At 52.1% G+C, this 21,959-nt stretch overlaps 1 protein-coding gene across 1 annotated transcript in view; it reads left to right on the top strand.

Annotated features, from left to right (window-relative positions):
• DGAT1 (diacylglycerol O-acyltransferase 1) overlaps positions 1-21,731 on the top strand; it is a 31,751-nt gene extending 10,020 nt beyond the window's left edge. The window contains exons 2-17 of the mRNA XM_081204827.1: positions 623-710; positions 3,725-3,765; positions 5,677-5,762; positions 6,171-6,223; positions 7,242-7,347; positions 8,871-8,990; positions 10,621-10,695; positions 11,200-11,303; positions 13,073-13,111; positions 15,014-15,055; positions 15,416-15,460; positions 16,256-16,368; positions 17,219-17,284; positions 17,580-17,667; positions 19,288-19,350; positions 20,504-21,731. Of these exons, the coding sequence (XP_081060953.1) occupies positions 623-710; positions 3,725-3,765; positions 5,677-5,762; positions 6,171-6,223; positions 7,242-7,347; positions 8,871-8,990; positions 10,621-10,695; positions 11,200-11,303; positions 13,073-13,111; positions 15,014-15,055; positions 15,416-15,460; positions 16,256-16,368; positions 17,219-17,284; positions 17,580-17,667; positions 19,288-19,350; positions 20,504-20,650 (1,276 nt within the window). The 3' untranslated portion in view covers positions 20,651-21,731. The remainder of the gene's footprint in view (positions 1-622; positions 711-3,724; positions 3,766-5,676; positions 5,763-6,170; positions 6,224-7,241; positions 7,348-8,870; positions 8,991-10,620; positions 10,696-11,199; positions 11,304-13,072; positions 13,112-15,013; positions 15,056-15,415; positions 15,461-16,255; positions 16,369-17,218; positions 17,285-17,579; positions 17,668-19,287; positions 19,351-20,503) is intronic.
• The last annotated feature ends 228 nt before the right edge of the window (positions 21,732-21,959 follow it).

Raw genomic sequence — 21,959 nt, 5'->3', positions numbered from 1 at the left:
GGTGAAAAGTTAAATTTGCAACCTTACAAAAATTGGCTTTTGTGATATCGCCGCTGAAACAGACATACGGTAAATCGGAATGGGTGAGAGTGCCTGCGGAATTTTAAAGGGAACGGCTTATAGTCGGGTATTCGTTTTTTATTCCCCCCCCCTTGAATTTTAAAGGTGCGGCTTATATTCGGGCCAATACGGTATATCGCCCAGCTCTGGAACATTGCAACCCCCTGCGATGCAAGAATCTCAGCTGCAGCATCCATGACGGGTGGCAATCGAACCTTTGCTGAAAAACCTCCCAAGGAAGGAGAGGTCCACCGCCTGCCCTCTATGAACTTGTCTAACCTCCTTTTGAAGCCCTCCCAAGTTGGTGGCCCTCGCCGTCTCCTGTGGAGCAGCGCCCCCTCTGCAAAACCCCCAGTGCCTCCCGGATGCTTTGACTCCCAATGCCCATCCGTCCCAGTCAGCACTGGGGAGAAGCCACAGAAGGTTTGGGGCATGCGTGCTTTGGGGTGCGAATGTGGCAGTGCATTAACCTCTTCTCCCTGCCTGCGTCTAGGGCCAGCCTGCTTCTGCCCCTGCTTCCTCTAACCTCTCCATCCTTCCTTTCTTCCTCCTTCCCTCCCAGATGCCACAGACTTCAGGATTCCCTGCTGAGCTCAGCCAGTGGCTACAGCAACTACCGGGGTATATTGAACTGGTGTGTTGTCATGCTGGTGAGTAGCAAGAGTTCGCCCCTCTGCCCTTGCCCTCCTGCCTTGAGGCTGCTTGGCACCTCGTGCCAGGCCTCTTGCAGCACCTCTGCTCTCTTGAGCCTCCCAGCGGCAGCAACAGCAGCAGCAGCTGCCAATCCCCAGACAGAGGCACCCGGATCCCTTCCCTGCAGAGGAGCTGGCCAGGAGCCAGGCAGACAGACATACTCCAGGGGCAAGGAGGCCGTTGTGGCCTTCCCTGATGGCACAGAAGGGCTATTGTGGTGTCGATAGGCCGGCAATCTGGCCCCGGGATGCTGTCTCCTGGGGTAATAATGATAATAATTTATACCCCGCCCATCTGGCTGAGTTTCCCCAGCCACTCTGGGCGGCTCCCAATCGAGTGTTAAAAACAATACAGCATTAAGTGTTAAAAACTTCCCTAAACAAGGCTGCCTTCAGATGTCTTTAAAGATAAGATAGCTGCTTCCTTCACATCTGAAGGGAGGGCGTTCCACAGGGCGGGCGCCACCACCAAGAAGGCTCTCTGCCTGGTTCCCTGTAACTTGGCTTCTCACAGTGAGGGAAACACCAGAAGGCCCTCGGAGCTGGACCTCAGTGTCCGGGCGGAACGATGGGGGGTGGAGACTACTTCAGCTAATCAAGCAATCAAGTCAGTGGAGGCATGCTCCATCCATCTGAAGAGAGCCTCCAAGTTCAGAGGCAGTGTACCTGTGAATATGAGGCGCTGGGGCACACACAACACACACACACATGCCTGAGGGATGTCTGTTTCTGCCTTCACACTGACTTTGTGGGCTACCTGGAGCACTTACGGTTGCCATGGAAATGGGGTAGTCTGGTCCAGTACGTTCCTCTAATAATAACAGTAATACTTATAATTTTTTTCTTTATGCCCTGCCCATCTGGCTGGGTTGCCACTGCCACTCTGGGCAAGGGGCAGCCCCAGCAGAAACTGGTCCTGCCAAGGTGCACAGAGGCAATGGCTAAGCCTGGAATTAGTCTGTGAAACTGAGCAGGCAGGACTTGGAAAGGAAGACGGGCAGCCTGTCTGTTCTTTTGCTTTGATGCTACTCCTGCAACACTCTTGGGTGGGGGGCGGCCTTGGTGCTTGGCTGGCGAAGGCAGCAGCTGGCACGTACTCCAGAGTGCTCTCTGGCCCCCTAGCCACTGGGCTCCACTCTGAGGCTGCCCTGCCCTGCCAGGATAGAAAGCTATGTGATGCTTCCAGGAAAGGCTCAACTTCCAGACTGGGATGTTAATGGAAAGTGCCTGTTCTCTCCCACCGCTTTCAGTGCCTGTTCTCTCCCACCGTGCAACTCCACTTACCCTCTTTGTGTAGGGGGCTTTCCGGTTTCAACCCCCCAACCTTTCTGCTTTGGGTTCAGCTGGAGCCAGCATGTCAGGGGCCAATCCCGAAAAGACCCTGCACTTTGAACTGCCGCCTGTGCATCCCGATCCCTATCCAGCTTCTTCCTGAAGCCCCCCTTTGCTGAAGTATCCCTCCCCCACTTCCTAAGGGGAAAACTGTGGCTTGTGGGCCTGATCCCTCCTGCTATCCCCACTCCTTGTTGCGGGGTGGGGTGCTGGGCAGGGTGGAGAACACTTCCTTGCTCTGCATGCCATGTTAAGGGGGGGCTGGGCGGAAGAAATGCTCCCTTTTCCCTCCAAGGCAGCCCGGATGTTGTTTAAGCTCCCTTCGGTCCGTCTGTCCCCAGTGAAGGAGAGGCGAGCTCAAGAACGCAGCAGGAGGGTGGTGTTGAAAGAGGAAGGGGGGCCCCCCTTGTGGAGTCCCTTCCACCTTTGCTCCCCACGACCTTTGCTCCCTGGACTTAACCCTGCTCACCCTCGATTGGGAAATCAGGAAGCAGGCAGGCTTGTGGTTTAGCAACGTGCCTCCCTATCTTTCCATCTCTTTCCTTGTCCTCCTCCTCTGTAGCAACTGCTCAGGGTGAAACTCGCCCACACGGGCTGGAAGGCATGTGCCAAGACAGCGTGGCTTGTCCTGCTGCCCATCCCACAGCAAAATAATGATGATATTAATTTAATTTTATCCAGTGTATCTGAAGAAGTGTGCATGCACACGAAAGCTCATACCAAGAACTAACTTAGTTGGTCTTTAAGGTGCTACTGGAAGGAATTTTTTAATTTGAATTTTATCCTGTTCTTCTGGCACTCCGGACGGCTTCCAGTAAAATATAAAAACAGTAGAACATTGAGAACTTCCATAAGGAGGTGAGCTCGCATTGCAGAGTGGAGATTAAACGAAGAAATAGTAAACAGTATAGAAATAGTAGAGGGAGGTAAAAATAATAATTAAAGAGTATTTTGAGTTTGACCTCAATCAATGGGTGGATGAGAAAGGGGTCTGGGACGGAAGCAATGCAGTCCTAAGGGGCTCACTAATACAACAGAATGCCCATCTGAGGAAGTTGGAACAAAGTAAAAAATTGGAAATAGTTAATCCGTTAGGAAGGAAAGGGAAAAAATTAATACAAAAACCTGGAAATGAAGAAATACTACAAGAAATTAAACTATTACAAACAGCTCTCTAAGCTGCCTGATCAGTTGCCAGAATTGTAGCTCTGTTGCCCCCGGTTGCTCCCCTCCCAAACTGATCAGTCCCACAGAATTGTCTTTAGTGCTGGGGGAGGGAGGGACCTGAGACCAGCCTCCCATTGCATTGCATTTTCTCATTTGTATCCTTATTTATTTCACAAAATTTATGCACCTCCAAGCGGTTTACAGAAAAGATAAAGCCATAAAAATGGGGGGGGGGAGAATTGCAATACATTAAAATGTGAAAGAAGTTAAAACACTAAATCAGATTATAATTCCCTTCTGCATTTCTAAGCATGTGGGCAGGCTTGTCTGAACAGGAAAGTTTTAGCAGAAATTCTGCACTGCTGGCTATCGAGAGACAGTTATGGCCGGTTTTTGAGATTGGAAGGAAAGGGGTTGGGGTTGGCATTTCCTGCGGGAGCTGCTGCTCACTTCTACCCCTTCGTGTCTTCCAGGTCTTGAGCAATGCTCGCCTCTTCCTAGAGAACCTCATCAAGTAAGTCTTGCGCTCCTCTTCGGTTGGGGTGGGGGGCTGGCAGCAGTGGAGAGACCTCACCTGGGATGCTACAATTCTGCCATAGCAGATCAGAGTGGATGTGACAGGCTGCCTTTGGGGGCAGGCATAGGCAATCTCCGGTCCACCAGATGTTTGGGACTACAATTCCCATCATCCCTAGCTAACAGGACCAGTGGTTATGCTCTGCGCGGGGCTGCCCTTGAAGCTGTCCCAGAAACTCCAGTGGGTGCAGAATGCTGCAGCGAGGCTCCTCACGGGGTCTCTGCCATGGGAGCATATTCACCCAGTGCTTTTCCAGCCGCACTGGCTCCCGGTGGAGTACAGGGTCAGATTTAAGGTGCTGCTTTTGACCTTTAAAGCCCTTCACGGCCTAGGACCCTCGTACCTACGGGACCGCCTCTTCCGGTATGCCCCACGGAGAGCCTCAAGGTCCATAAATAGCAACACCCTAGTGGTCCCGGGCCCTAAGGACGTTAGATTAGCTTCAACCAGATACAGGGCCTTCTCAACACTGGCTCCTGCCTGGTGGAACGCTCTGCCTCATGAAACCAGGGCCCTGCAGGATCTGATTTCCTTCCGCAGGGCCTGTAAGACAGGGATATTCCACCTGGCCTTTGGCTTGGAGCCAACTTGATTCCCTCCCCCTCTTTCTTTTTCCTTTCTCCTCCTGTGACGAGGCTGCATTTTAATATTTTAATGTTTCAATATTTTAATTCTTGTATCTTAATCTTGTTTTTTAAGGTGTAGTCATTCAACTTGTTTTTATTATTGCTTGTTAGCCGCCCTGAACCCGGCCTTGGCTGGGGAAGGTGGGGTATAAATAAAAATTATTATTATTAGTCCGAAACATCTGGAGGGCCAGAGTTTGCCTATGCCTGCTTTGGGGGCCTGTCTCTTGTTGCTCTCAGAAGCAGCAAGGAGGAGGGCGGATCCTGGGACCTTGGGGGGGGGGGGAGAGGAGGGGAGGGCTGCAGCTCAAGGCCAGAGCACCTGCTTGGCTTGCAGAAGGTCGCTGCTTCAATCCTCAACATCTCCAGGCAGGACTGGGAGAGAGCCATGGCTGCCGGACAGTGCAGGGACATAGGAAGGCACCCTCTCTGAGTCGGACCATGCAAGCTCAGCACTGATGGGCTGGCAGGATTGTTTCCTGCTGCTCCAGAGCGGAGGACTCGAACCCATGGCTTCAAGGGACAAGGAGGTGCCAACTAAACATTAGGAGGCACTTTATGAGGGCAAGAGCCATTCAGCAGCGCAGAAGAAGATGACCTTGGGAGAGATGGCTGACTCTCCTCCCTTGGAGGTTTTTAAGCAGAGCTTGGGTGACCATCTGCCAGGGATCATTTACAGGTGAAACTCGGAAAATTAGAATATCGTGGAAAAGTTCATTTATTTCAGTAATTCAACTTAAAAGGTGAAACTAATATATGAGATAGACTCATGACATGCAAAGTGAGATATGTCAAGCCTTTATTTGTTATAATTGTGATGATTATTTCGTACAGCTGATGAAAACCCCAAATTAACAATCTCAGAAAATTAGAATATTAAATGAAATCAGCAAAACAAGAACTGCAAATAGAGCTTCTAGTTTCTCCCTCCCCAAGTGGGGTATCCCTGGGCCTGGGGTGGCTTGATCCCGAGAGTGCCTCCTTGTCAATGCGCAGCACGGCTGCCCAGCACATCTCCTGGTGTTGCAGGAAACCCGCCCCCCCCATCATTCAGTTTGTACAAACACGACACCCACACACTCACACACGACATATGCGACGTTTCTGTTATAAAACAAAGGGCTGCAGCTTTCTCACCCAAGCCGCCTCCTTCCTGGGTCTGCATTGTCCGACTGGGATGGAGGAGAGCGTGCCTCTGACCACGTGCTCCTTCCCTCCTCAGGTACGGCATCTTGGTGGACCCCATCCAGGTCATCTCCCTGTTCCTGAAAGACCCCTACAGCTGGCCTGCCCTGTGCCTTATTATCGGTGAGTCAAGTGATCTTGGCATTTGTCTTGAATTTCTCTGCAGACGCCTGGTCTCCGCTTGGCTCCTTCCACTTGCACCTCTTGAAGAGCTTCTTGCTTACAAAACTCCTTGCGGCCTCTGTGTCCTGCAGCTTTTGGGTCCCTGGTGCTGCTGGTCTCCTGCACCGTTCAGATCAGGGCTCTTGAGTGAGGCAATGCGTGTGCATGAGAGAGAGAGGGGGCGGGGTGGAGGTGGCGGGGGATGAATGGATGGGAGTGCCTTTCTGGGGTTCTGCTAGATGAGCCTTGGGTCCCTTCCAACCTGCAGGCTTGCAAATTCCTGGGCTGGCTGAGAACAGGGACCCAAATCCTTGTTCCTGGTTGCCTGCACTGCCCAGCAATGATTGCCAACATCTGTTTTCCCCCCAGTGGCCAATGTGTTCGCTCTGGCAGCTCTGCACATTGAGAAGAGGCTGGCGACGGTAAGTGTGCTTTGGGGGGCAGGCTGGGATCCCTTGCGAAGCGGGCTCTCTTTAGGGCTTAGGCTCAGGCTATCTGAAGGATCGTGTTCAGCCATAGGGACCTGCCCGGGCTCTGAGATCTTCAGGGGAGGCCCTTCTCTGTTCCGCCACCCTCACGGGCATGCTGGGTAGGGGGCGCAGGAGAGGGCCTTCTCGGAGGTGGCTCCTCCAAGACAACTTTGGAAGTCCTTTCCTAGAGAAGCCAGACTGGCTCCCTCCTTCTTGTCCTCCTGCTGGCCAGTGAAGACCGGGTTTTCCCAACAGGCCTTTGGGAACTGACTGTTCTTCTTTTTAAGGAAGCGCTTGTCATAGTGCTGTGCTGTTTTTGTTACCAGTATTTTAATTTATATACACACACACACACACTGTATTTTTCGCTCTATTGGACGCACCGGACCATATGAGGGGGGAGAACAGGAAAAAAAAAATCCCGCTGGGCTCCGGAGGCTTTGGGTTCCTTTCGACCTGCTCTTTGGGGCTGGCGGGGGGGGGGCTGCTTTCCCCCACCGCCAGCCTCTAAACCAGGTCGGGGAACAGTGGGAAGGCTTGCGCACCGACTCCTCTCGCTCTCCAGGCTTCAGCGAAAGCCTGCATTCGTTCCATAGGGTGCACACACATTTCCCCTTCATTTTTGGAGGGGAAAAAGTACGTCCTATAGGGCGAAAAATACAGTATATGTTATATTTTACACACACACACACACACACACACACACACACACACACACTGTTTTAATCCTATTAGAGTTTAATTCCCCTTTTGACTGTTACTGCTGATAATGCTTTCAGCTTTGTATTTGCATCATATTGATTTGTTTAAGCTGCCTTGAGTCCTGGTTTACAACACCCTGATATCTCTTGATCATGGGAAGTATATAAATTGAAATAATAAGAGCAATAACAGGCCCCCCTTTTAGGGGTGGGCAGGTAGCGCTTAAGGTGGCCATAGAGCATTGCCCCTGTTTCCCTTCCTTCCGCAGGGCTCTATGTCGGAGCACCTTGGGGCCGTCCTGCACACCGTTAACCTCCTGACAATCTTATGCTTCCCTGCGCTGGTGGCTCTTGCTGTCACCTCCATCACGCCAGGTGAGTGCACAGCCATCCCCCCGACTTGTGGACTTGCTCTGAAAAAGCGGCTTTCTGTTGTGGGCTCCTGGGTGGCAGGGCCCCCAGATTGGGGCTGGGAAGCCTCAGGCCTGGGGGCTGGTTGCAGGAGAGGTGTACGTTTCTTCTCTCTCTCTTCATAACTAGCCTACTGTGCAAAATCAGCATCTGCATTTGACGTCCCATCCCCTTTTGCCTGGTCCCTCCCTCCCACCCAACACTCACATCTGGCCCCCAGGAGGTTGCTTTGAAGGGAATGCGGCCCTTGATTTGAAAAGCAGCTTTCCCACATGTCTGAAATAAGATTGGAGCTACAGAGAGGCATTACCTGGCTTCACAATTTTCCCCACATCGTGATTTTTGCATAGCGCACGCACAGACACACACATGTCATGATTCACGATATATCCCCAGGTCAAAAATTATGGAACCGATATCACAAAACGTGCTTCAAACTGGTTTGGGGTGCTGTATCACTCTCTTGCCCAGCCCTACCGCTTGCGGTCCAGGCAGAGCTGGGCCGTGAGCTGGGAGGTTTCTGATCTCTCCTTCTCAGAAGATGCTGGCGCACAAAGTCACCTTGTCCTGTCTCCACCCCAGATAGCCTTTGAGAAGTGCTACCTCTTCTCCATGGGGGTTGGTCAGTGTTAACGGAGAAATCTGAGGGCTCTCGGACAAAAAAACAAGGACACCAGCCCAGGAATACCAGGGCAAAACAGCAGCCAGTAGGCTTGGTCATTATTGAAGACTGTCGCGACAGGACTCCCACCTGCCACAACGTGGAATAAGATGGAAACCCCAAACAAAAGAGGACCCAAAATTTTATTACCTGCTAATTCCCATGTTACACCCCCCCAAACTACATCACTCATACATCCCGGTTACATCATGAAAGGGGAGGTCTGGTGGCAGTAATCTGAGCATCCTGGACCCTGCCCCATGGTTCCCCTTGCCCTCCACCAAACACCCATCAAGTATCACAAAAGAGATATTTACATTTCCCTGTTTCCCAGCCAAGTTAATCACATCCTTTTGTCTTCATCTGGGTTTGTTATTTCTGGAATGGTACCTGTCTGGCACTCAGGTATCAGGATGCCAGGAATTATCACTCAGGCAGAGGGGCTGCTGAGTAGCTGAGCTCACATGTCTAGATGACTTTCTGAAGTTTTCCCAGGGAGCCAGTACATAGATACATTTATCAGTGAATTCTTACATTTGGTGTTGTGCCGCAAAGGCCTTTGAATAGATAGGAAGAAACCGTGATGAAGTGTTTTGTGGGGACAAATCACAAAAGTCACAAAAGTGATTGTGCTGATTTTGGTAGTGGGCTGCATGTGCATGATATCTGCTGGAGGGGCAACCCCCCCCCCCTGAACCTATACATAAATTCCTGTAACATCAGGGAGTCAGGCTGGCTTCACCCCCTTCCTGCCTCTGGGGCATGCAGATTATCTGGGGCTGCGTGTTGCGTCTCTCACTCACCTGCTTCTCTCCTCCCTCCGCAGTTGGGGCCGTCTTTGCTCTGAGTGTCCACACCATCCTTTTCCTCAAGCTCTTCTCCTTCAAGGATGTCAACAAGTGGTGCCGGGAGAAGAGGCAAGCCAAGGCCGCCCGAACCCGCTCCGGTGAGCTCTGACTCTGGGGAGATGGGGGGGGGGAGCCAGGCCTGGTGGGGGCACCTGAGACCCTTCCTGCCCCCGAGTGCCAACTGGGGCTTTGAAAGAGGGTTGGACAAATTCATGGAGGAGGAGAGGGGTGTCCGTGGCTACAAGCCAGGCTGGCTAGGCTGTTCCTCCTCTCTTGGAGGCCACAAGGCTCCTGATACAAGCTTCTGGAAGCCACAGGAGGGAGTCAGGTCTTGTGCGCCAGTTTCCCATGGGGGCATCTCGTTGGCCGCTGCCAGAAGAGGATGCTGGCAACACGAAGACCAGAACACTAGATAGCACTGCAATTCTTATTGCATGGTATACATGATTTAGTACAACAAAAAAATGTGTACACTTGTAAATTCTCTAATATATTTGAAATCAAATGAACACATGTCTGTAAATCTTTGAAAGTCTGTAGAAGTATAAGAAGTCTATAGTTGAAACAAAGTAATAGATGCTATCCTGTGGGCTAAGCAGTAAAAATAATTTAGGCATTCATGGTGCCAAAGTAGTAAGTGAATAACAACATAGGACAGTTACAGATAGGTAGCCGTGTTGGTCTGCCATAGTCAAAATAAAAAAAATTCCTTCCTGTAGCACCTTAAAGACCAACTAAGTTAGTTCTTGGTATAAGCTTTCGTGTGCATGCACACTTCTTCAGATACACAGATCACGTAGGACAGTGATCCCGGATAATCTGATTGTTTGCTGGAATCTTCTTAGCACAACCCATAGATTAGAAAAATGCACATAGAGCAGTGGTCATGAGGATATGTATGTATCTTATCCGGCACCTGCCCACACTGCCAAAAGTACCAAAACCTGGTTCAATGCCCATGTTTCTCAGAGGTCCAATATTGCTCTATTTGCAATCCTTGTTTTGCTGATTTGATTTCATATTCTAATTTTCTGAGATTGTTAATTGGGGTTTTTCATCAGCTGTACGCCATGATCATCACAATAACAAATCAAGGCTTGACATATCTCGCTTTGCATGTCATGAGTCTATCTCATATATTAGTTTCACCTTTTAAGTTGAATTACTGAAATAAATGAATTTTTCCGCGATATTCTAATTTTCCGAGTTTCACCTGTATTAGAGAATTTACAAGTGTACACATTTTGTTGTTGTTGTACTAAATCATGTATATCATGCAATAAGAATTGCAGTGCTATCTAGTATACTGGTCTTTGTGTTGCTTGTGTTGTTTGTTGTGTTAAGTTTGCAACACGGGTTTGTTGTTCTGTATAGAAGAGGATGCTGGACTGGTTGGGCCCCTTCTGACCTCATCCAGCTGGCTCCTCTTCCATTCTAATGTCCTTTTATGTGCATCTTTATGGTCTGAGTTGACTTCTGGTCTGAGGGACCCCAAGGGTCATCTAGTCCAACCCGCTCCCCCCAATGCAGGAATAAGGCAACGACTGTGGGTAGCTCAGCTGGTAGAGCAGGAGACTCTGAATCTCTGGGTCGTGGGTTCAAGCCCCATGTTGGGCCCAAGATTCCTGCCTCGCAGGGGGTTGTTCTGGATGACCTTTGGGGTTCCTTCCAACGCTGCCGTTCTCTGACCTGTGTCCTCTGACTGATGCCCTTCATTGTCTATTCCAGCTGCCGGGTCGCAGAAGGCCAATGGGAACGTGGCCTCGGGGGCCGTGGCTTACCCAGCGAACCTGACCTATAGAGGTAACGTGGCCAGGCAAGACCTGGTTGGCGGGCGGTTCCCTGTAGCTCTGGCAGGGTTGGGGGGATCTGCGGCGACGCCATCCTGGGGCTGAGACTCCTGACACCCCCCCTGCCTCTGGGAGGCTTTGTGGCACTTGCCTTCCCCTGGAGTGTGATGGCTTCGAGGTCAAAGGTCCCCTGGGATTCTTCTGCTCCCTACCCCCCACATTGGGGAACAGGGGAAGCTGCCTTGTTTGGAGTCAGACCATTGGCCCATCTAGGGCAGTGTTCCCTGCACTGACCGGCAGCAGCAGCGGCTCTCCAGGATTTCAGGCATCCAACTTCCCCCAGCCTTGCTTGCCTGGGGAGATGCTGTTGGAGGGGGTGGGTGGGTTGGGGCCGGGGTATTCTGCACGCAACACGCTTTCTCTGTGCCTGAGCTGCGGTCCTTTTCCCAAAGGGAGAGGCCAGCTCCTGTTTCATGCCCCTGCCCTTAACGCCTCCCTCCTTCTATTTCCATGGCAGACCTTTACTACTTCCTCTTCGCACCGACCTTGTGCTACGAGCTGAACTTCCCGCGCTCTCCTCGCGTCCGCAAGCGCTTTCTGCTGCGCAGGCTGGCTGAGATGGTGAGGCCCCTGCCCTGGGTCTGGAGGCGACCCGTCTTCGTTGCCCCCTGCCCACCCCCAGCTCCCCACCCCCTTTGCAAGGCAATGAAGGCTGTTATAGTCATACCTCGGGTTAAATGTGCTTCAGGTTGAGCATTTTCAAGTTACGCTCCGCGGCGACCTGGAAGTAACGGAGTGCGTTACTTCAGGGTTTTGCCGCTTGCGCATGCACAGATGCTAAAAATGATGTCATGTGCATGCACGGAAGCGGTAAAACTCGTGCATGCGCAGTCGCGTCTTACATTTTACTCATGATGCGAACAGGGCTCTGGAATGGATCCTGTTTGCATCCAGAGGTACCACTGTACTTTGAAATTTGGGGAATCTTCCCTTTGAGTCGAACATGGGGGAAGCCGGCTGCGAGTCCCCGTGACGGTGGCTGAACATTTAGCGCACGTTGCGCACACCTAAGGACCCCCCCCCACGCCAAGAAGACTCTGCCTGCCTCCCCTGTCATATTGGAGGGGTCAGGAATGCACCCAGTGTAGTGTTGGGGCTGTAGGGAGGGGGTGGGAACCCCTAGCAAGGAAGGCTCAGGGTCTTGGAAGGCCTGCAAGGTTGTGGGAAAGAGTTTTGGCCTGGAGGCTGGGTGTAGGGCCCATCCTACCTGGCTGCTGGCGGAGCTGCTGATAGGAACATAAAGAGACCCCTGCTGGATCAGGTTAATGGCTTATCTGCGCTTGGGTTAAATCACAGAGCCTAGGGCTTGCCAATCAGAAGGTCGGCAGTTCGAATCCCCACAACAGGGTGAGCTCCCGTTGTTCGGTCCCTGCTCCTGCCAACCTAGCAGTTCGAAAGCACACCAGTGCAAGTAGATAAATAGGTACCACTCCGGCGGGAAGGTAAACAGTGTTTCCGTGCGCTGCTCTGGTTCGCCAGAAGCAGCTTAGACCTGCTGGCCACATGACCCAGAAGCTGCACGCTGGCTCCCTCGGCCAATAAAGCGAGATGAGCGCCGCAACCCCAGAGTCAGCCACACTGGACCTAATGGTCAGGGGTCCCTTTACCTTTACCTTTTAGTCAGCAACCAGGTGCTTATTATGGGAAACCGGCAAGCACAAAATGAGCGCCACACCCTGTTTTGGGAAGCCCTGTTTAGGGAAGTTTTTAATGTTTGATGTTTTATTGCGCTTTTAATATTCTGTTGGGAGCCTCCCAGAGTTGCTGGGGAAACCCAGCCAGATGGGTGGGGTGCACAAAATACATACATACATACATACATACATAGTATGCCCCTGTTCCCTCCTGGCATTATTATTATTATTTATTATGCCACGGAGAAGCAGGACTAAGATGTGGAGATATGCTCCAGAGATCCAGACTGTGGGGATCCCCAAGTAATTAATAAATAAAATTTGGAGTATAAGTTGATCTTTTTTATTTTATTTTTTATTTTTTTAATTGAAGTATTATGATTAGATATTCAATTGGATGTTTTTATTGGAAAATGAATAAAAAAGATTTTTTAAAAAATACGCCACTGTCCCCTCCTGGCTAGCAGCCATCGACTGTCTCCCTCTTCCATCCGTGTGTCTGATCCAGCTGTTAAAGTCTTCCAGTTTGGTGGCCGTCCTGCCTCCTGCAGGAGTAAGTTCCATAGATTAACGAGAGAAAAGGACTTTCCTGCACCTGACCTGAACCTTCCAGCCTCCCTCTTCCTTGAACATTCATGAGTCTCGTGTTGATGGTGTCTCACTCCTGGCCTCTTCTTTTTCTCCCCCCTTTCCCAGCTCTTCTTCCTCCAGCTGATGGTGGGGCTGATTCAGCAGGTAAGGGGGGGCAGGTGGGGCTTGCTCTGTACCTGCTGCTGGCACCTTTGAAGCACAGGGCATGGCAGGAGCGTCTGGCCAGAGAGACCACCTGGGCAGGGTGCCTAAAGCAGACCACAGGCTCTCTCTGGTTCCAGTCTGGAAGTGGCCAGGAGCTGCCCTGTGCCCCCTTCTGGAGTGTCTGGTGCAGAGTTGGGGGGCAAACAAGATGCTGCAGCAGACACGGGAGGCCAGGACGGGAAGGGGTGCAGAGATGGTTGCCACCTTCCCTGATTCAACTGCTAAAACCGTTTGGAGGTACTGGAACACTCCCATTGAACATCTGCCTGACTTGGCAGTTCTGCAGGGGTGCTGCATGTGGGCTGAAGCTGATCTGCCTAGATGGAAGCTTGTTACGTTATTACCGTATTTCTTGCTCTATAACACACACTTTTCCCCTCCTAAAAAGTAAGGGGAAAGGTGTGTGGGTCTTATGGAGCGAATGCAGGCTGCGCAGCTATCGCTGAAGCCAGAACAGCAAGAGGGATTGGTGCGCACCCATCCCTCTTGCTCTCCTGGCTTCAGCGATAGCCACGCAAAGCCTCTTGTGCACAGCGGGAGCACTCCTGCCTCTTCGCTCAGGAGGCTTTGCGTTGAGGCTTCCCGCTCGCTGTCCTGGCTTCTGGCTTAGCCACGCGCAGCCTCTTCCGGGCAGGGGGAGCCTTCATCCCGCTGCCCGGGAGAGGCTGCGCACGGCTATCCCAGAAGCCAGATCCCTCTTGCTGTTCTGGCTTCTGGGATTCAGAATATTTTTTTTCTTGTTTTCCTCCTCCAAAATATAGGTGCATTTTAGGTCTGGTGTGTCTGGTATTTATTTAAACATTTGACATACCGCTTCGCTGGAATTGTGTTCCCGAGTGGTGTGCAGAAAAAGTAAAAAATGGTTAAAGCTAAGATCAGACTTTGGTGGAAATTCCTGTTGGAATAAAAAGACAAATTCTTCAGCGAGTGCTGGAAGTCCAAGAGGGGAGCAGGAACTGAAGAAGGGTGATAGTGCTGGTGGTTGGAAGAGAGGTCTGTTCAGAGGCTCTGAGACCTCTCTGTCTAGGTAGGGGTCAGAGCAGGGACTTTCCAGAACTTGGTGGTATGTTTTGGGTCCCAGTAGCTGGAGGAGTTGGGGCAGCCTTGCCCTTGTGATCAGAGTTGGGGTTGGTTCTCTATACTGCACAAGGGTGACTTTTCTTTCCTCCAGTTTGGAAATTGTTTCCCATTTGGTTGTGTATTTTTTTGATGTGGTTTATTTATTTGTTGGGACGCAGGTGGCGCTGTGGGTTAAACCACAGAGCCTAGGACCTGCCGATCAGACGGTCGGCGGTTCGAATCCCTGCGAAGGGGTGAGCTCCCGTTGCTCAGTCCCTGCTCCTGCCAACCTAGCAGTTCGAAAGCACACCAGTGCAAGTAGATAAATAGGTACCACTCCGGCGGGAAGGTATACGGCGTTTCCGTGCGCTGCTCTGGTTTGCCAGAAGCGGCTTAGTCATGCTGACCACATGACCCGGAAGCTGTACGCCGGCTCCCTTGGCCAATAAAGCGAGATGAGCGCTGCAACCCCAGAGTCTGCCACAACTGGACCTAATGGTCAGGGGTCCCTTTACCTATTTATTGTTTATGACTTTTGCAATTATGTAAATCTTGTTAGGCTGTAAGCTGCCTTGAGCACTGTTTTTTTAACTGTGGAAAGGCGGCATACAAATAAAAGATGATGATGATGATGACTTCTGTGCCACAGGGCCAGAGAACATTCCCTCAAACCAAGGAGGCTAAGCTGGGTTGTATCTTATGGGGCTGGGTAGATGACCCCTGGCTTTAACCTCCCCCCCCCCCGGGCCCTATTAACCTGATTTTAATGTGTGCTTGTTGCAGTGGATGGTCCCCACAATCCAGAACTCCATGAAGCCTTTTCGGGTAAGCCATGCCCTGGGGACCCCCTTCTCCACCATGGTGCTGGGGAACTGCTTGTGGATACTCCCCCCCCCCCAAGAAAGCAGGACTGGCCCACAACGTGCCCTTAGAGCTGTAATGGGAAAAGTCAGGCGGGAGAAATGACAGCTTAGCTTATGGCTGGCCTGGTGGCCTCTTAAGTGCTCAGCAGCTGCAACTAGGGGAGGGGTCTGCAAGGTGTGTTGGTTGCCAGCGTCTCACAGGAGAGCTGCCTGGACAGCCCACCCCCCAAGAAGACACAGGGGCTTGGTGCTTTCTGCCATGCACACCCCGGATGGGTCAATGACACTCTGCAGCTGACTCGTGCTCTCCTCTCCCTTGCAGGACATGGACTATTCCAGGATCATCGAGCGCCTTCTGAAACTAGCTGTACGTACCACAAACTGGGCTTCCTTCCCAGGACACCTGGGCACAGAGGGTTGGGATGGGGATGGGAGCAGGCCTCCGGGGTTGGATCCTGTAAAGTGAGTCACAACTGGGGGCTGTCCAGGTCCTTTGGACTACGGTTCCAATCACTCCCAGCATCAAACAGACAAGATGGTGGGAGTTGTAGTGGGGGGCTGGACTATATTTTGAAAAATATAAATACCCTGTAAGCCGGTCCCGCAGTTGCCTCCGGACCTGGAGGAGGAACGCACTCAGGAGCTCTTCTCTGCATGCCTGCTCACCGGCGGCGTTGACGCGCAGCAGCTGCCCCATCAGCCGGCCCCCGCGGAGCTCCCAGGCGGCATGCACCATGCGCTGCGGCCTGTCCTCCGAGGCCAGCTTGGTGGGCAGGCCGCCCGCAGCTCGCCCTCCAGCTGCTCCAGTGCGGCCGCTGAGCCGGGTGCCAGGCACGAGGCCAGTAGGCATGCCAAGCTCTGGCTGAAGCCCTGTGATGTGCCCGTCATGATGCCTGCCACCCGCCCGCCTCTCCGTCCATGGGCGTACTGGGTTTACCTGAGCACGCGGGTGGTGAGGCTTTGGATTGGCTGCAGGAACTTCCTGCAGCCAATCCGAAGCTGTGCCATGGTCACGGAAGTCAGTCCCCGCACGGCGACTGACCGAGCGGGCGGCAGGGTCCGCTGGCTGGATTTACGAGCCTGGTGGGCCGCATCTGGCCCCCGGGCCATAGTTTGCTGACCCCTGCACTAATGCTGTCCTCTGCCTTGCTGTCCCCGACAGGTCCCCAACCACCTGATCTGGCTCATCTTCTTCTACTGGTTCTTCCACTCCAGCCTGAATGTCATTGCGGAAATCATGCAGTTTGGAGACCGGGAGTTCTATAGGGACTGGTGGTGAGTCAGCTCTGCAGGGAGGGCCTGCGTGTTTTGTGACTTGTGTTCTTTTTTTCAATTTTCAGGTTTTTAAGCTGTGTCTCAGATTGTTATAACCTGCCCTAGGACCGCAGAAAGAATGGCAGGTGGCTGCAATAATAAAAAAAAATTAAAAATCTGTAAATGGCACTCAAAAGATCTGCTTTGGGCATTCAAAGCACCCTGCAGAACAGCCAAGGCTTGGGTTTTGGAGAGCCAGTGTGGTGTAGTGGTTAAGAGCAGTAGTCTCGTAATCTGGGGAACCGGGTTCGCTTCTCCGCTCCTCCACATGCAGCTGCCGGGTGCCCTTGGGCCAGTCACACATCTCTGAAGTCTCTCAGCCCCACTCACCTCACAGGGTGTCTGTTGTGGGGGAGGAAGGGAAAGGAGAATGTTAGCCGCTTTGAGACTCCTTAAAGGGAGTGAAAGGCGGGATATCAAATCCAAACTATCTTCTTTTTCTTCCTCACCGTGGGCGAGGACTGGGAGGGTTTCCCCCAGCCCTAACAGGTGTGGGGGTGTGGTGGGTGGATCCCCATCACTTAAGATGATGGCGAATGATTTAGACGCCTCCCTTCCATGTGTGTTGCAGGAAAAGCCTTTGAGGCATCTGATAAGGGACGATACTGGCTGGGCTCAGCCTTCGTGGGTGAAACTCAGTGACTGAATCCTGTGCGCAGCCAGACCGCTCACATTTGACCCTGCAGGAATTGGACCCCCTGTCCAAAAGAGAGAGGGGGGACCTATTTTGCTCTGTTAAGGGTTTCTCTCAATGTCAAGGGTTGTAGGGTTAGTTGACGTGTAGCAACATATGTCCCTTTTCTTCCTTCAGGAACTCGGAGACCGTGACCTATTTTTGGCAGAACTGGAACATCCCTGTCCACAAATGGTGCTTGAGGTACACCTAGGCTGAGTTGTGACAATCCTGGGTTCAAGCGGGGTGGGGTGCTGTAGCTGTCAGTGGGGGATGGCCGGGCTAATTCTGCTCATAGTCCATTTGGGACAGATGAAAGGGAGTCCTCCTTCGTGCAGCACATAGTTAAACTGTGGAACTCGCTTCTGCAGGTGGCAGCTGTGGCCCCCAACTTAGATGGCTTTGAAAAAGCCTTCTCTAGGAATATTTCTACCAACGGCCTCCAGGGTCAGATCCAGCAGCCTCTTCTTAAGTTCTCTCTCTCTCCTTTGCATTTAAGGCATTTCTACAAGCCCATGATTAAGAAGGGGGCTGGCAAATGGGTGGCTCAGACAGGGGTCTTCTTCGCTTCTGCTTTCTTCCACGAGGTTAGTACCTGCTCCACAAATCCGTGTGCATGAATGTCGACAGGAGAGCCCAAAGGGACTCCCCCCCCCCCTTTTACTGGCTTGCAATCTCAACCCTCTTCTTAAAGGCTGTGGATTTCATACCACAAAGCATCCTTGCTGGTGCTCAGCCAGCCTTTCTCTGCAAGGGTGCGAGAGAGGGAAGCAGCATCTGATTGAGGGGGGTGTCTGGGCCTCCTGAAACTGAGCTTCCCAGTCCAGGCGGACATGGCGGCAGGCAGAGCTTTCTGCTGGAGACCATTTCTGCAAAGACCAGTAAGGAAAAGGCTTGGGAGACAATTGCTCACTCCCAAGTTTTGCTTATAGCAAAAAAGTGTGTGTGTTGGGCAGAGGTAAAGGTAGTAGTTCTCAGCTCTAAGAATCCACCTGAAAACTCCCAAGTTGCGATGATCAGAGCCCCCCCAAACTTGAAGCATGGGGAAGTCCCAACAAAAATTTATAATTTAGGCAGAATATTTGGACTACAGTGGTACCTTGGGTTACATACGCTTCAGGTTACAGACTCCGCTAACCCAGAAATAGTGCTTCAGGTTAAGAACATTGCTTCAGGATGAGAACAGAAATCGTGCTTCGGTGGTGCGGCAGCAGCGGGAGGCCCCATTAGCTAAAGTGATGCTTCAGGTTAAGAACAGTTTCAGGCTAAGTATGGACCTCCGGAACGAATTACTGTATTTTCCGCTCCATAAGACGCACCAGACCACAAGACGCACCTAGTTTTTGGAGGAGGAAAACAAGAAAAAAAATATTCTGAATCTCAGAAGCCAGAAGAGCAAGAGGGATCACTGCGCAGCGAAAGCAGCAATCCCTCTTGCTGTTCTGGCTTCTGGGATAGCTGCGCAGCCTGCATTCGCTCCATAAGACGCACACACATTTCCCCTTACTTTTTAGGAGGGAAAAAGTGAGTCTTATAGAGCAAAAAATACGGTAAGTACTTAACCCGAGGTACCACTGTACTTGATATCTATTTGTATAATTTGGAACATTCAATGTGATTTGATTGGATTGTTAAAATGGTAAACTTGATAAAAATGATTTAAAAAAGAAAAAAGAAAACTCCCAAGTTGCACTGCACCTTTTGGAGGAGTTTGGAGACAAATGCCAAGGTGTATTTGAGCAAGTTAGATGCTGCTGAGGGACATTGTGGCTCCTCCTCCTCTGAAGAATGATGGATAAGCATCTTTCAAGGGCTGGCGAGGGACCGTCCGCTCTGAAAGCAGAGAAGGGGCAGGGGGCGCGATAGTGTCTTGCCTTCCGTTCTCAGCATAAGGTTTGAACCAGGCAAAGTGGATCAAACCCCTGAACGTGGAGTGGGCGAGGGTGTCCTGGCTGGAGCTCCCTCCCTTGACTTGCTTCCCCGGCCCAGTGTGGGTCATTCCATGGGCTCACACCTGAAAGCTCAGGAGGCAAGAGAGCGCCCTTCGTTCTCTTTCCTCTGGAGGGACTGGAATCAAGGGGAGACTTGCGGGCTGCTTGCTGGGCTTCAGAGGGTGGCATGGGAGGCAGCCAGACTTGCCAGCCAAGCTTCCTTTGTGCCCTCTCCTCTCTGGACTGATGTCTTTGTGGGTTTCTGTCCCCACCCAGTACCTGGTCAGCGTGCCTTTGAAGATGTTCCGGCCCTGGGCGTTCATGGGGATGATGGCTCAGGTAAGGATCGGGTCCTCACCATGGGATTGCATTCACCCGGTGCTATACTAGGTGCACTGGCTCCCGGTGGAGTACAGGATCAGGTTCAAGGTGCTGGTTTTAACCTTTAAAGCCCTATACGGCCTAGGACCCTCGTCCCTACGGGACCGCCTCTCCTGGTATGCCCCGTGGAGGACCTTAGGGTCTTCAAACAAAAACATCTTGGAGGTCCCGGGCCACAGGGAGGTTAGGCTGGCCTCAACCAGAGCCAGGGCTTTTTCGGCCGTGGCCCCGATCTGGTGGAACGCTCTGTCCCAAGAGACTAGGGCCCTGTGGGACTTGACATCTTTCCACAGGGCCTGCAAGACGGAGCAGTTCCACCAGGCCTTTGGCCAAGGCACAGTCTGACCCCCTCCTTCGGTAATCCTCACAGAACTCTAGCCCAATGGTTGCCATCAATTTGATTCTGAATTGATTTTAGAATGCTGTGTTATTCTAAATAACTTTGGCTGGGGAGGGAGGGATATAAATTATTATTATTATTATTATTATTATTATTATTATTATTATTATTATTATTTATTATTGTTTATTTTGCATGAGTGGCTTGGCAAAGGCCACTTGCCGCCAGCTCAGCCTTGCCAGGGGCTCCCGGCATGTGGTGCCTTGGCAGAGGGGGTGAGGGTCAAGCAGAGTACAGGATGCTGCTGTTGCCACCACCCCAGAGAGTTCTGCCTTCTTTCCTGTGAGCCTTGGGGCAGGACCTGCACTTTGGCCCTAGGGTGGAGAATCATAGAACCACAGAACTGTAGAGCTTGAAGGGACCCTAGGGTCATCTAGTCTGACCCCCTGCAATGCAGGAATCCCAACTGAAGCATCCACCCAAGCTCTGCTTAAAAACTTCCAAGGGAGGAGAGTCCATCACCTTCCAAGGGAGTCCATTCCACTGCCAAACAGCTCTTACCACCAGAAAGTTTTTCCTGAAGTTGAATCTCCTCCTTGTAACTTGAAGCCATGGGTTCGAGTCTTACCCTCCAGAGCAGGAGAAAGCAAGCTTGCTCCACCTTCCACCTTTTGAGATATCTGAAGATGGCTGTTGTGTCGCCTGTTCTCCAGGCTAAAAAGACCCATCTCCCTCCGCCATCTTTCCTCCCTCTTCCCTCCTCCTCCGCAGATTCCTCTGGCCTGGTTTGTGGGCCGGTTCCTTCGGGGCAACTATGGGAACGCGGCCGTGTGGATCTCCTTGATGATTGGGCAGCCCATTGCCGTCCTCATGTACGTCCACGACTACTACGTGCTCAACTACGAGGGCAGCCAGTGACCCCCCCCCCCGGCGAGGCCCCTCCTGCCTTCCCACCAGCAGAGGGACACCTGGCGAGGGCAGAGCAGCCGTTTCCTGGGTGCCCCACGACTCTCCGCAGCACCAGCAGGGGCAGAGATGTTGCTGCCCTCATCTTTGCCCTGGAAAGTTGCCTTGTGTGATCTTTTTCTGTGTGTGTGTCTGTCTGTCTGTGACGGCTGCTCGCCAGGTACTCCTTTTTTGAGTCCGAAGTCTGGATCAATGCAATAACTGTCAGTGGGGGCCGCCTTCTCCAGATTGACGCTTGGGGCCGGCACCTGGGCTGGGAATTTTCCAGGTGAATCCTGCTGCGGCTCAATGAGGGAGGAGGGAGGTGTGGTCCCCCGTCCAATGGGAATACGGTTCGAATCCTGCTGTGCCCGAGGGTGTGGCTGGGAGTTGGGAGGGTCTGAGCTTTTGCCCAGAGCCTGGATGGCCCCCCATCTGGGTAGGCAGAGGCAGCTCCCTCCCTTTGGTGCTGACCTTTAGGGCGCTTTAAAGGACTGTCCCTCACTTGGGGGTGGGGTCTCTTCCGTCCAGCCCGAAGGCGTCGGGCATTCAGTTCCGTCCTAGCTTTTGGCTACCGGCAGCTCTTCTGTAGCGAAAGGGGCGCAGCGTCCCCTTTCGCCGGCCTTGAGCCCAAGGCCTTATGGGAATAAGGAATGCTGGTTAGCAGGGGCTCCTGCGGCCGGATTTTGGTACTACTGCCTGTGGTGGCACGGGTGATTGGAAGCTTTTTTCTCCTGTGGGGGGGGGCTGGTTTGGGTTCGTGGCGGTTTCTGCCCCTAGAGCTGCCTCGGTTCTCTTCCGTCCCCTTCCCCAGGATCCGTCCTCGCAGCAGGGAAGCAGCGACTTTGGGGGGGGGTGCTCCAATTCCACAGCACCCCGCTCCCTGCGGAAGTGGCTGTGTTGGCGACTGCTGCTGCCCACCTCTCTTTTTCAGCCAAGGTGGTTCTTGGCTGTGTGTGGTCATTCCCGTGTTTTGACAACCCAGCAACTTTTTAAAGAGTTTGCAGAATGTATCTGTCTCATACAAAAAGTGATTAAAGCATATTTTCAAAAATCTGTGTTGACAAAAGGTTGGGGCGGGCGGGCGGGCGCTAAAGGGTCCACAGAACTGTACCTTGTTGACATGACCAAGTGGATTACACTGATTTCTGGCAATTGTTTCTTCACACCTGCGGCAAGAATATATTCCTGAAGTGCTCCTCTGTCCTGGGAGTCATCCAGAGCTTTCCTCTCCTATTCAAAAAGGTTGCTTCCAAATTTGACTTTTGTTTTTCATTAAAAA

Source organism: Podarcis bocagei (genome assembly GCF_964188305.1).
Source record: "Podarcis bocagei genome assembly, chromosome: 8".
In the NCBI taxonomy this organism is placed as follows: Eukaryota; Metazoa; Chordata; class Lepidosauria; order Squamata; family Lacertidae; genus Podarcis; species Podarcis bocagei.
This window is presented reverse-complemented; position numbering and strand designations above follow the sequence as displayed.